The sequence below is a fragment of the Narcine bancroftii genome, chromosome 1 (assembly GCF_036971445.1).
Source record: "Narcine bancroftii isolate sNarBan1 chromosome 1, sNarBan1.hap1, whole genome shotgun sequence".
Classification (NCBI taxonomy): Eukaryota; Metazoa; Chordata; class Chondrichthyes; order Torpediniformes; family Narcinidae; genus Narcine; species Narcine bancroftii.
Window position 1 is genome coordinate 259,713,967 of NC_091469.1, and position 12,871 is coordinate 259,726,837.

General features: G+C 41.7%; 1 protein-coding gene across 2 annotated transcripts in view; it reads right to left on the reverse strand.

Moving 5' to 3' along the window:
- Positions 1-12,871, reverse strand: part of LOC138742305 (plakophilin-3-like) — a 69,758-nt gene that overhangs the window by 31,273 nt on the left and 25,614 nt on the right. For both annotated transcript variants that reach the window (XM_069896564.1, XM_069896560.1), the window contains exons 2-5: positions 7,436-7,524; positions 4,653-5,446; positions 3,333-3,456; positions 2,337-2,541 (exon numbers count right to left, since the gene is read on the reverse strand). In XM_069896564.1, coding sequence (XP_069752665.1) covers positions 2,337-2,541; positions 3,333-3,456; positions 4,653-5,446; positions 7,436-7,513 — 1,201 coding nt within the window. In that variant the 5' untranslated portion in view covers positions 7,514-7,524. The remainder of the gene's footprint in view (positions 1-2,336; positions 2,542-3,332; positions 3,457-4,652; positions 5,447-7,435; positions 7,525-12,871) is intronic.

Below are 12,871 nucleotides of genomic sequence, written 5' to 3' on the forward strand. Positions count from 1 at the left end.
GGTTCTCAGAGATGTTGACGCCCAGGAATTTGAATTTCTTGACCATTTCCACTACTCGATGAGGGCTGGATCGTGTTCCCCTGACTTCCTCCTGAAGCCCACAATCATCTCCATGGTTTTTATGGCATTCAGCGCAAGGTTGTTGTCTCTACACCATTCAACAAGCTGATCCATCTCCCTTGTGTACGCTTCCTCATTGCTGTTTGTGATTCTACTGACAACTGTGGTGTCATCGACAAATTTATAGATCGCTTTGGAATTGTTCCTGGCCACACAGTCATGGGTGTATAAATGGTAGATCAATGGGCTAAGCACGCATCCTTGGGGTGTGCCTGTGTTGATAATCCGTGAGGAGACATTGTTTCCAATTCATACTGACTGTGGTCTTCCAATGAGAAAGTCAAGGATCCAGTGGTGGGGTGGGGTACAGAGGCCTGGAGTTTGTAGCTTCTTGACCAGCACTGAGGGAACAATGGTGTTGAAGGCCAAGCTGTAGTCAGTGAAGAGCAGCCATATGTATGGATTGCTGTTTTCGAGGTGATCCAGAGCTGAGTGGAGAGCCAGCGATATTGCATCTGCTATGAAGCGATTGTGACGATAGGCAAATTGCAGTGGTCCCAGATCTTTGCTTAGGTAAATATTAATTCTGGCCACGACCAGCATTTCAATTAGGGATAGTACTGGAGAGGAAGATTTGGTGCAGGGTGAAAATGGTGCTGGACGTAAATCACACAAAAGGAATGTGTTTGACTGGATGTAGTTAGACAAGAGAGGTCACAAATTGAAACTTGCAGTTAAAGGATAGAAAGATTGAGTAACTGGTGAATGTAAATGAGTAGAGAGCAGAGGATTGATCAGATAAAGTTATAAGCTGGAGAAGAAAAGATGGAAGATCCGAGGGGAAGACTTTGTTGATGATAATGCAGTTGCACCGCAGGAGAGGATGTACTTCATCCAGACAACAGCTGTACAATGAAGGACTTTTTTCAATTTTATCTTCATAGATTGGAGTCCTAAACAACAACAACTATTGGAGAATCCCTTTCCTACAAAGCTACTTTTGCTTCCTGTGGTCACATCGTCCGTAATTCCACAAGCTCCATGGTCAACTGATAATGAAGAGTTTGTAATGTACATATGCTCAAAATTCTTATTTGTTGCAAGAGAACAGCTACTTGTTATGAAAAAAATCTCAGTAAACTAATTGAATTAAATTAAAAGGGACAATGCACCCACAAGATAAATAATACATATTCACAGCCACCTTGGTGCAAAAAATGTGACTTACAATAGAGCGGTTAGCCCATTATTAGTGGACCAAAGGAATCTGGGACCACTGGTACCAAATCAGTAGGGCACCACCTCTAAACGGCAAACAAATTGTTGACCTGCATGGATGGAAGCTAATTTAATGGCACTGTGGTCAGGAACACTCTTTCCTTCCATTGGCTTGGCTTCGCGGACAAAGCTTTATGGAGGGGTAATGTCCACATCACCTGCAGGTTCATTTGTGGCTGACAAGTCCGATGCGGGACAGGCAGACACAGTTGCAGTGGTTGCAAGGGAAAATTGGTTGGTTTGGGTTGGGTGCTGGGTTTTTCCTCCTTTGTCTTTTGTCAGTGAGGTGGGCTCTGTGGTCTTCTTCAAAGGAGGTTGCTGCCCGTCGAACTGTGAGGCGCCAAGATGCATGGTTTGAGGCGATATCAGCCCACTGGCAGTGGTCAATGTGGCAGGCACCAAGAGATTTCTTTAGGCAGTCCTTGTACCTCTTCTTTGGTGCACCTCTGTCTCGGTGGCCAGTGGAGAGCTCGCAATATAACACAATCTTGGGAAGGCGATGGTCCTCCATTCTGGAGACGTGACCAATAATATGAGAATACATCATGGTAAATTCCTTGAGTCTTTAAAGTCCTGCAGTCTCAGGACTGGTCAGCAATACCACAATACTTGGAGACAAATCGAGAGAAATTATCAAATCATTCTTTCACAGTTAAGCTTGTGAAAGAAAGCCATGGCAAAAATAACACTAGAGATCCATTCCATCAGTCATGTGATAATTTTTATAATATTTTTTTTTTTAAAGACCTAAAACACAGTCCCCCACTAGCCCCCCAAAACACCAATTTACAAATCCTGTACTTTTTTGGAGAGGGGAGACTAAACCGGAGCACCCAGAGGAAACCTCCTTACAGATAACTCTGGATTCTAACCTAGGTCACTGGCACTGTAGTAGCACTGCACTAATTGCTACGTTAACAGTGCCACTCCAATATGGCTGTCATCCACTTATTTGGCCTGTGGCAGCTTTGCAACATAACGGCACAATTAACACCTACCTGTGATGTTGCCCTTTAGTTCTTCGTCTTGGACTTTGATAGCCTGCATCATCTTCAAAATCCCATTCTGCTTGACCAGCTCCTCTTTGTTTATATTATTGTTGTAGATCAGGTTACGCATTGCTGCTGTAGAACTTCTCTGAACCTCCACTGAATCATGGTTGAAAAGGTTCACGAGGTGAGCAATGGCATTCAAGTTATAGGCCTACAAGAAGGGAAGTACCAAATTCAGCAACAATAACTGTAATGAAATGTTACAAAATGCAGAAAAGTAGAAATGTGGGTCACCTTGCAAAAAAATGCCTTTATTCTTCAGAAAAATTAATGGTTACTAGCACTGAAACACTTCAAATCCACAGCCTATAAAAAGTTAAGGTTCATTTGAATAAGTATTTTCCCCTCCCCATGGGAGAGGTAGCCTTTCATATTTAAACAAAAATCGCATGGTGTGATCAATAGTCCCAAAAGGGAAAAAAAACATGTATTGTTTTGCATTGATACAAACTTTGTTTAAAATAAAGCACAACAGAATATGAAACTTCATCTTCACACCATCCAAGGATGCACTCGCCCTTCTAGGTAAAATAGCAACTTACATTTATTGGTTTAGTGTACTACATTCTGTGCTCCTCTCCACAATGTGGTATCTACTTTTCAAAATGACTACTCCAGGAACTCAGCAGGTTGAGGAACATCAGCAGGAGAAATGGAATTGTCGACGAGGTGAGCTGGAAGCCACATGGGAGAAGATCACCCTCCACTAGCTGTCACCACCTTCAGCTGCTCCCTGTTCATCTTGCTCCACTTACCTTCACCCTCTCTTATTGGCACCCCATCCGCCCTGCCCCCCCAACAATGTGTCTCGATGAAGAGTTTAGATCTGAAATATCGAGAATTCTTTCCTCCGCGCGGATGTTGACCTACCAAATTCCCTCAGATTTAAGTCAAGAAGATTTCAAATAAGGCAGTAGTCAACTTTCTACACACCACTCTTACCTGTATTTTAGCATTTGCATCATGGTAGCACAAATGCTGAATGAATCCAGCTCCAACGATCTGATTATTGGCATCATGGCTGCTCAGAAATTGCACAGCTGTCGGCAGGTTCAATGCATCAGCCCTATAGGAAACAGAGTTATAAATTATAAAGCCACTTAACATTTCTGAAAGGTACTGCAATAAAAATTAATCTCCAATGCTCATAACTAACATGTCGGACACAAATTGTACTCCCTCCCCACATTTGTTCTTTTGGCATTGCCCAGAAATTCTAATATTCCAGCAGGAGTCAAATGGATGGCTGCCACAATGGGATATCACCAACCACCAGCTGTTGACTTTCCAGCCAGAGGCAAGGATTTATGGACAGGATTAGGGGGAACTTTTTCCACACAGAGATTGTGGAATGAGCTGCCATTTGGACAGGCACAAAGATCGGAGGGGTATGGAGGGCTATGGACTGGGTGCAGGTCAGAGGGCACAGGCAGAACAATAGCCTGGCACTGACAAGGTGGTGAAGAGCCTGTTTCCATGTTGTAATGTTTTATGATTCCATGGATAGGGAACCAGAGTAGACCTGACTGGGAAACCAACAGGTTGGTCACTTGTTAGTTTTGGTAACGAGAGTGAGAAGCAGCAAGATGCGAACGGGTGGTGGCTGCAACAAGTGGCAGGACCCCAATGCACTCCGAAAAGACGAAGGTCAGTAAATTTGCTTTACTGCTAATACGTCAATCCAGCACTATGCTTACAATACCATGTTGTCCTCAAGACATTCAACAACTGAGTGCTTGGGTAATGTGGATAAACATCCTGGATAAAGTAGTACACCAAAAGGAAATTTCATCAACATGCACACTGATTCTGCAGCTTTATCAACATACAAAGAGGAACCCATACGAGCAAATTTCTGGTCATACTTACAGATTAATGATAAAGAATCTTAAAAAGAGTTTATTTTTCCATTATTTTAAAATAGCCCTTTTTTTTTAAAAAAAAAGACAGCTTTTACTATAATGGTAGACAAGAGAACACGATTAACCATAAGAAATATGTAAGCAATTTCAGGCAATTTCAAAGCTTCTCCCCACCCAAAGATATTTAAATAAGGCATGCTCTGAGTCATTATAATTAGGCGACAATGCAAAAATATTCCTCTTCATGTTGTCAGGCCTACTTATTCCCACCATTTTCTAATTTTATTTCCAAATTGTCATCCAATAGGAATGGAAAATTAGAAACCGTACAATCCCTTTTGCTCTCAAGGCATCTGATACACTGTGGAACTGCCAAACACACGATCAATCACAAACTTACTGCGACACTGGAAGCGATGCCATTTGAAGTCTGCTCGTTTCTCTTTGTAACTGTTGCATCTGCTGGCCTCCCAATTCTCGGACGCCACTTTGCATTTCCTTCACACTGTGCATGGATGAAGAGCGCGATAGATGCACTGGAAGGTGGGAACTCGAACCGGATTTTCCTTGAAGGACTTTGTTGTATTGTTGAACTCTCTGCAGTGTGCGTTGAGCTGGGGGTCTGACATGTCGGCGGACTGATGCCTCCTCCGCATCTTCAACTGTGTAACCAGTCATGCTCATTGACCCAGTTGATATCCTTGATGACCTTCTCACAGAGTCACCTACACTCATCTGCTTACTCAGAGGATAATTAATTCCATAGTTTGCGCTGTTGCTATATTCATTACCACTAACTGAAGACACATAGCCATTATCAACCTGATCCGAGATCATGCTCACTTCATCATCTGGTCTCTGGTACACAAGCTGCCCATTCATTTGAGCTCTGGACCAAGAATGTTTCTGAGCCTGTTTGCCTGGTAATTGCAACGAGCGCAGAGACAAGTTATCAATGTCCTGTCGCCCCATCTGAGATCTGGGGGCGTATTCGTAGTGCGAAGATTGGTGAAAGGACATTGGTCTAGTATAGGACTGATGGCTTGAAATAGATCTGTGGCGAGGGATGACTTCCTCCCCTTGTCTGCCATAATGACTTGCACTGGCTGACCCTTTAAAGCCATAATCTCCCACAGCCGAGCGCGACGACCAGGTCTGATTGCTTCCCTGTTGGTGCACAGATGGCTTGACGGTCTGAAATATTAACCATACAACTTTTTAAATAAGCCACAATAACAGTCCTGAAAACCAAGTCAACTGTGATCCAGTACCATCTGATGATTAGCTTACTTCACCTCTTCACTGTCCTCTAAGAATTGACTTGCGCAGGGATTTGATTTTACATTTGCACAGCATTCCTCATTGTCAGCAAGTGTCAGCTGGCTTTGGACTACCCAGTCCTCCTTTCGCTTAGTCTACTGATTTGCAGAAATGATTACAATCATATATTACAGCACAGAAACAAATGGTAATGGATCAAAGCTTCAGAACTGTTCTGATTTATTCCTTGTCCGCCTAATGAAATCCCTCCCACCCCCCCACCCCAACTGATCAATTCCATTTTGTGAGTGACCTTATGCACTCTCAAGCAACATTTGACATCAACCAACTGTCAAACCCTGGCATGAAGATGGCATCATACCAATCTTCAATCTTCCCTCCTATAGCCAAAAAACTTCATTCCAGTTTCTACCTGAAAATGCATCCCCTCATTCCTGAGAAAAACTCAATGAAAAACTCAGCAGCATCCATAGGACCTAAAGGGGTTTTGTACCTGGGGCCTTCATCAGGTATAAGCAAAACCAAAGAGGCACCTGAATAAAAGGGTGGTTGAAGAGGGCAGAGGAGAGAAGGGAGGAAGGGGCAGGACCACAGGCTTGCAAAAAGCCAGATACAGGTGGGAGGATAGAAGAGAATGTACTTTTTTTTTTACATCTTTCATACATTAGGTCACCAAAGTGGCACGTAGACCTCATACCTAGTACTGAGGTTTATGCTGAGGAAAGTATTTCTCTGTTTAGGAAAAGGGGAGATGCAGAGAGACTTGGGTGTTGCTGTGCATCAGTCGGTGAAAGTGGGCGTGCGGGTGCAGCAGGCGGTGAGGAAGGCGAATGCTATGTTGGCGTTCATAGCGAGAGGATTTGAGTACAGAGATCCTACAACAGCTATACAGGGCCTTGGTGAGACCACATCTGGAGTACTGCATGCAGTTTTGGTCTCCTTATCTGAGGAAGGACATCCTCGCCACGGAGGGGGTGCAGAGAAGATTCACTAGACTGATACCAGGGATGGAAGGACTTGCATATGAAGAAAGTTTGGATAGATTAGGCTTGTATTCTCTGGAATTTAGAAGATTGAAGGGTGAATCTTATAGAAACATAAAATTCTTAAAGGTTTAGACAGACTAGATGCAGATAGGTTGTTTCCAGTGCTGGGACAAACCAGAATCAGTTTAAGGATGAGGGGGAAGTTTTTTTTAGGACTGAGAAGAGGAAAAATTTCTTCTCTCAGAGGGTGGTGGATCAGTGGAATTCTTTGCCACAGGAAGAAGTAGAGGGCGGTTCCTTATCAATATTTAAGATAGGTTAGATTTGGCTCTTGTGGCTAAGGGGATCAAGGGAGTATGTGGAGAATGCAGGAACCAGGTACTCATCAGCCATGATCACATTGAATGGCGGTGTAGGCTTGAAGGGCCAAATCCTACTTCTGAACCTATTTTTCTATGTTTCTAGGAAAGATTACTGACAAGGTTCAAGTACTTCAAGCACACAATTTCCCACAGCTAGTACACTCTACAAACACAACAAGCAACAGTGGAGCAGAGTCAAGGCCATTAACCTGAGAGTTAATTCTGCCAGTTACAGAGATTGTAACTGAGTTACAGAGATTGTGATCAGACCCTAACCCTAACCCAATTCAATTTCCTCCTTTGCTTCATACCCTTCTACAACCAACATGTATCTACTTCCATCACTAAACCCTTAATTGGGTATAAAGTTTTTCTTTAGCTCCAGCCTAACCACTTTTGTTTTTTTGATTCATTTCTCTCCGTAGCCAAGAACTGATAATGTCACTTCCAGTGTTCGAATACAGGTCAAATTTGGACTGACATTCTGTGCCTGGCCAAATGGCAACTTATGCAAGAAAAATCTCATTCTGATACAGGAAAAACCATATACTCACAAAATACTTTTTCTCTGTTAACAGAACTTGTGACTTGGAGCTGAAGCCCGGCATAGTTGCTGTCTGATACCTTGTCATTCCTCCAAAACCTATAGAGGTGTTAAAAGTCAAAAATTACGTTCAGAGTCAAAGAAGTCTTGGTGTACTTTAATTTGTTTTATTCTTATTTAGTTATCCAAGGAGTTGCTTTAATACTTTGTCCTTGGGTTGGATTCTGGCACACGTAATCCTGCTAAAATGCCATGTTTAAACTTTACCTGACCAGGAGGCGATGCAGCTGGTCGGCTCATTAACTGGTGGCAGTTTCTTTCCAGCAGCAGTTTCCCCAGCAGGAATAACAGCTCAGCATTCAGAAATGGAACCCTTGGATAATCAGCTTCTCAGCCCAAAGGCAGACTCTCAATTAGATTAGCCAATCTATACCACAGACCAACAATCAATCGTTTGTATGGTATGACCCACTCTTGTGCACACCTTCAAACCCCGAGCCACACTTAGGGTTTTTAAGACTCCAATGTCGGGAAAATTGTCAAAAATATTTAACATAACCCCACATGGTTGTTCACACTGGGCGAGTTTTTAAGTCTGGAAGTACCAGAGTGCAACAGTCCCAGCGGTTGGACATGCAGTAGAGTGGATGACCAACAACAAATTTTTCCAGTACGATTTACGCTGCAGGCTTCCTCCAACAGATTGTAGGGGTCCTGCAGGATTAATCGTGGTGCAGAAATTGACTCAAAACTCCTGCACGTTCCTTTTTAGTCTGCTCGTGTAGCCGCAAAATTCCTTGATTGTGCCGTTACAAGCATGCAGTCTAAAAACCATAATTGTCTCAAAGAAAACTATTGCTGCTCATTCAAATCAGCCCTCCCATTGCTCTTGAAAATGAATATTCAATGAGATGCACAAGATGAATACTGAGCATCTATGGAATTTAGCACCAACAGATTAACAATGCACAGCTTGCAAAGAGTTCCATAGAAATTTATTCTAAAAGATTAATGAGCAGTACTCATGCAAGTATGGGTGTCCATTTCGAGTCACTAACAATTATGAAGATAAAGCCACAATTAAGGAGAACTGAGATTCTTCTACTTTTGAACAGTGGCAGAAAGGTATTGGCTATATGTGATCAGAGAACAATTCTTAAATATTTTCATTGAATATGTGTTGTTATCATAAATCTTCAGTATGTCGGGCACCTTGGAGTCAAAGTTGTCCCTTTCCTACATATCCCAGCACCATCCCAAAACTGCTAGAGATGTTGTAGTCTAGTGGCTTCATACTGTTCCTCTTCTTCAATTTATTTCCATTTTACCAAATAGAATTGTTTTTCTGTAATCCATTCCCACCCCCCACCCCCCTACACATGTCCAAGTCTGTCATGTTCTTCTTAACAAATTAGCCCAGTAATTCTCAATCTTTTTTTTGGACCCACATCCCACTTTAAGTATTCCCTATGCCATCGATGCTCTGTGATTAGTAAGGGATTGTTTAAGGTGGTGTGTGGGTGGAAAGAAACTGTTTTAATCATACCTAAATGACTTGTTATGTGCACAGTTTCATAACTCCAAAGGAAATGGGCCAACGACAATTTTTCTCAAGCAAAATGTTTCAGTAAAAATTGGGTCTAGAGCAGTGATTTTCAACCTTCCCCTCCCACTCACATACCACCTTAAGCAATCCCTTACTAATCACAGAACACTTACAACACAGGGATTACTTAAAGTGGTATGTGAGTGGAAAGAAAAAGGTTGAGAACCACTGCTGTAAATGTTCTTGATGTTGGGGTGGGATTTGCCTTTGATATCCTGGACTATGTCCACTATCTTTTGTAGGGCTTTTTGGTCAGGGGTACTGGTGGCCCCATACCAGACCGTGATGTAGCCGGACACCACACATTGGCACTCAAAGCTATAAAAGTATAGACAAAAGAGGCAGAAAAGTTTTTTCAACTGGTAAGTGAGGCAAGAACGAGGAGATTTTGCCTCATGATTCAGGAGAGTGGAATTAGGATAGAGACAAAGAAGAATTGTTCCTCCTCCTCCTCCCCCCAAGAGAGTCGTAAATCCGTGGATTTCTCTGCTCAAGGAACCATACAGGCTGCTCCATTAAATATATCTAAGAAACAGATTTTGCATAGTTCAGAAAATATAGGGAAAAGGCAATAAGTAGATCTGGGTCCATGGCGAGATTAACCACGATCTTCTTGCAATGTAGAGCACACTTGGCGGACAAGATGGCTATGACTCCTGCTCTGCTTTTTTTAAATGTTCTTGTGTATGTGATCGGTGGGGGGTGGGTGGGGGGAGAGACTGTAAAGGAGGACTAACAGTGCTAGATAAAAGGGATTATTAATGGGATGAAGGCACATCAGAATGGCAGAACTGTTGTCCAAATGTATTGAAATTGGCACACAGATCAGAGGACTAAATTGTGCCTGGCTGAAATTTTGGCCAAGTGGCAGTTGAAAGGAATATCAAGGTATCAGGAGAGAAAAAAAAAACACTTGAGGACTGAAAACAGAACAAAAGTGTGACAAATGTGGATAGAATGGAAGTGTTTTATAATAATCATCAGATTGACACTCTTTCTCACCCACAGAATAAATTGCATTACATTAAAATACAGTATACATTGAGATTATTTGAGAGCCCTGCATCGTGTAAAGATTAAAGGGCAGACGTCAGAGCAGAGTTCTTTTTAAAATTGTATTCATTAAAAAAACATCATGATAGGAAATCCTAAAAAAAATTCAAAATAAAATCACCTATGTTTCTTTCAGTGGATGATGCTATGATCAACTATTCAAGGCAGAAATTAGAGGAATGTAGTGGGATAATCTGAAATTATCTAGTTCTGTAGTGTGCTGAATTGCATAGTTAGATTGTACTGCGTGTCAAGGATAAGAAACAAATACTGTGATACAAACTGATACCAGTAGTGTGGAGAGAGAGTTACAAAGAGGAGATGATGTTGTGTCTGGAGCCAGGGAGGCTATCTTCCATGCCTTTGCTCATTTTTTTGTTCAGATAAAGAAATACTCCAGAAGCCTTGGTAGGACAGGGGTGTTGAATGGAAGTTCCAGTTGAGATTCACGAGGCCTTTTCATCGTGCAAAATGTGGATATTCTCTGTCTTTGTATCGTTTCACTTACCTTCACGTAAGCTCCGAGGGCAGATTCAGCAGGCAAACTCCGACCTGTCTAGGGGGTACACCCAGACGTGGAGCGACTCTCTCCACTTCTTCCATAATGGCCGGCGACCCAGGAGCGCGTATTTTAAAGTGCTCAGTGTGTTCAGATACTTATTACTTACATCAATCACTTCATTACTCTGTTCATATGAATGATGGCTAAATTTTTTTGTTCTTTTGGGTGGGAGGGAATGTCTATATTAATTTTCCACTTGCTGGCACGTATGGATGATGTCACAGCGACAGGTGGCACAAATGCACCACTCGCCCCGCCTCCCTAAGCTCCCGACACTGCTCTGTGAAGGCAACGCTGAATCAGCCTTATAGGCCTTCGCCATAAAAAGATAAATTCACCTTTTTTTTCGTTGAGCCGGCTTTAATGCAGGGATACACCATAAAAAGGTCCATAGTCATCCAGCAAAAAAATGGGCCCTTTTGCCCAGCACGTCCATGGAAATTTTCTTTCCCCATTTACACTCATCGAATTTGCCTCTACCCTTCTGCACATTGCATATTTAAGTCTCTCTCTAAATCAGTGGTTTTCAAACTTTTTCTTTCCACTCATGTACCACCTTAAGTATTCCCTAATGCCATAGACACTCTGTGATTAGTAAAGGATTGCTTAAGATGGTATGTGGGTGGAAAGAAAAAGTTTGAAAACCACTGTTTTAATCGTACCTAATTGACTCGTTATGTGCATGGTTTCATAACTTCAAAGGAAATGGGCCAAATACCATGTTTCTCAAGCAAAATATTCCAGAAACAATCGAGTCTAGAGCAATCCCTTACTAATCACAGAGCACTGATGGGATAGGGATTACTTAAGGTGGTATGTGAGTGGAAAGAAAATGTTTGAAAATCACTGGTCTAAATGCATTTTAAACAGTGATTGTATTCGGTTCCACTATTTTATCTGGCAGCACATTCTAGATTATAAAACCACTTTTCGAAATAAAAGTATCCCTCAGATCACCTTCCTTCACTTAAAGCTTACGCCCTCATTTTTGAAACCCCACCATGGGAGGGTGTTGCAATTACACCTTCTCTGGTTTCTTTTCCATGATTTAGCATCATGTCCTGTTTAACATTCCTCTTCCCAGTCTCCCAGAGAGAGCAAAGAGAGTTTGGAAGTGGAAGCGTTCAACATTCTTGCTGACTGCACAGGATCTGCTCTATTTGAGAGGCCTTTGTGTTTACTTCTGACAAAGGCTTTTGTGATTGGTGGCTGAAATGTGATTACATATTAGCCACCTTGCTGGAACCAAGTGGCACCCGCAGCATCAAAAGGAAAAAGAAGTTAGCGCCAGGGATTTTTAATAAAGGTGACTGGAAAACACTGCTGGGTGAAAGCAAATACGATAGTAGAATTTAAGTGGATTCTAGTCTAACAAATGAATATGCAAGAATAGGCACATGCTTCATGTGTGTGCAGAGATTCAATTTAATTTGGACAGCAGGTTAAGCACAGTGATTATGGCTGAAGGGCCTGTTCCTGTACTGTTCTACAAATCAAATTGTGTAACCTTTTTGATGAACATTTCAGGGCAACAAGAAAATGCAGCACAATCCAACTCTCACAAAATAAATGGTTTGTAATCAAAACTTTGAAATGATGGCTTTCAATTTTGCATAGATTTCATTCAGAAGTGAAAAATCCCCAAGTGGAGTTGGCCTTTGAGGAAAAAATGGCATTCCCACTTGGCACCGCACTCCAAGGCACAATTTCTTGAACGCTGAAGCCATCGCTAGTCGTACAGTGGTTAATGCTCAGATCGGAATTCAAATTCTTGAAGATTATGCACGAAACTGTAATTACATATTCTACTAACTAGGCAAACTTGAACTACAAAGTTAACTTTAATTAGTTTAAAACACTGAAAGCTCTGAAGGGAAAACAAACAAAACCATTGACCTCGCTTCCTATTAAGTCACTTAGAGCCAAAATAATGAGCCAAGTACATTTACATTGCAAAGAAAGATCATTTTCTAACAAAGTTACAGCTCAAACTCTTTTTGTAAAGAAATATTATAATTCCTTCTCTTTCTATTTTTAATTGGAACTAGAATTGTAAAAGAAAACTTGTGATTTAATTTAGTAACAGGAACCAGAACTATTAATTAGGAATTCAAATACCTCATTCCAAGCTGCAATTTTACAACTGTTACTAGTTACTATCTGATGAGCATTTATAGCTCTGGGAAGTTCAATACACAAATCAGAATTCAAACTAATTCAGATTC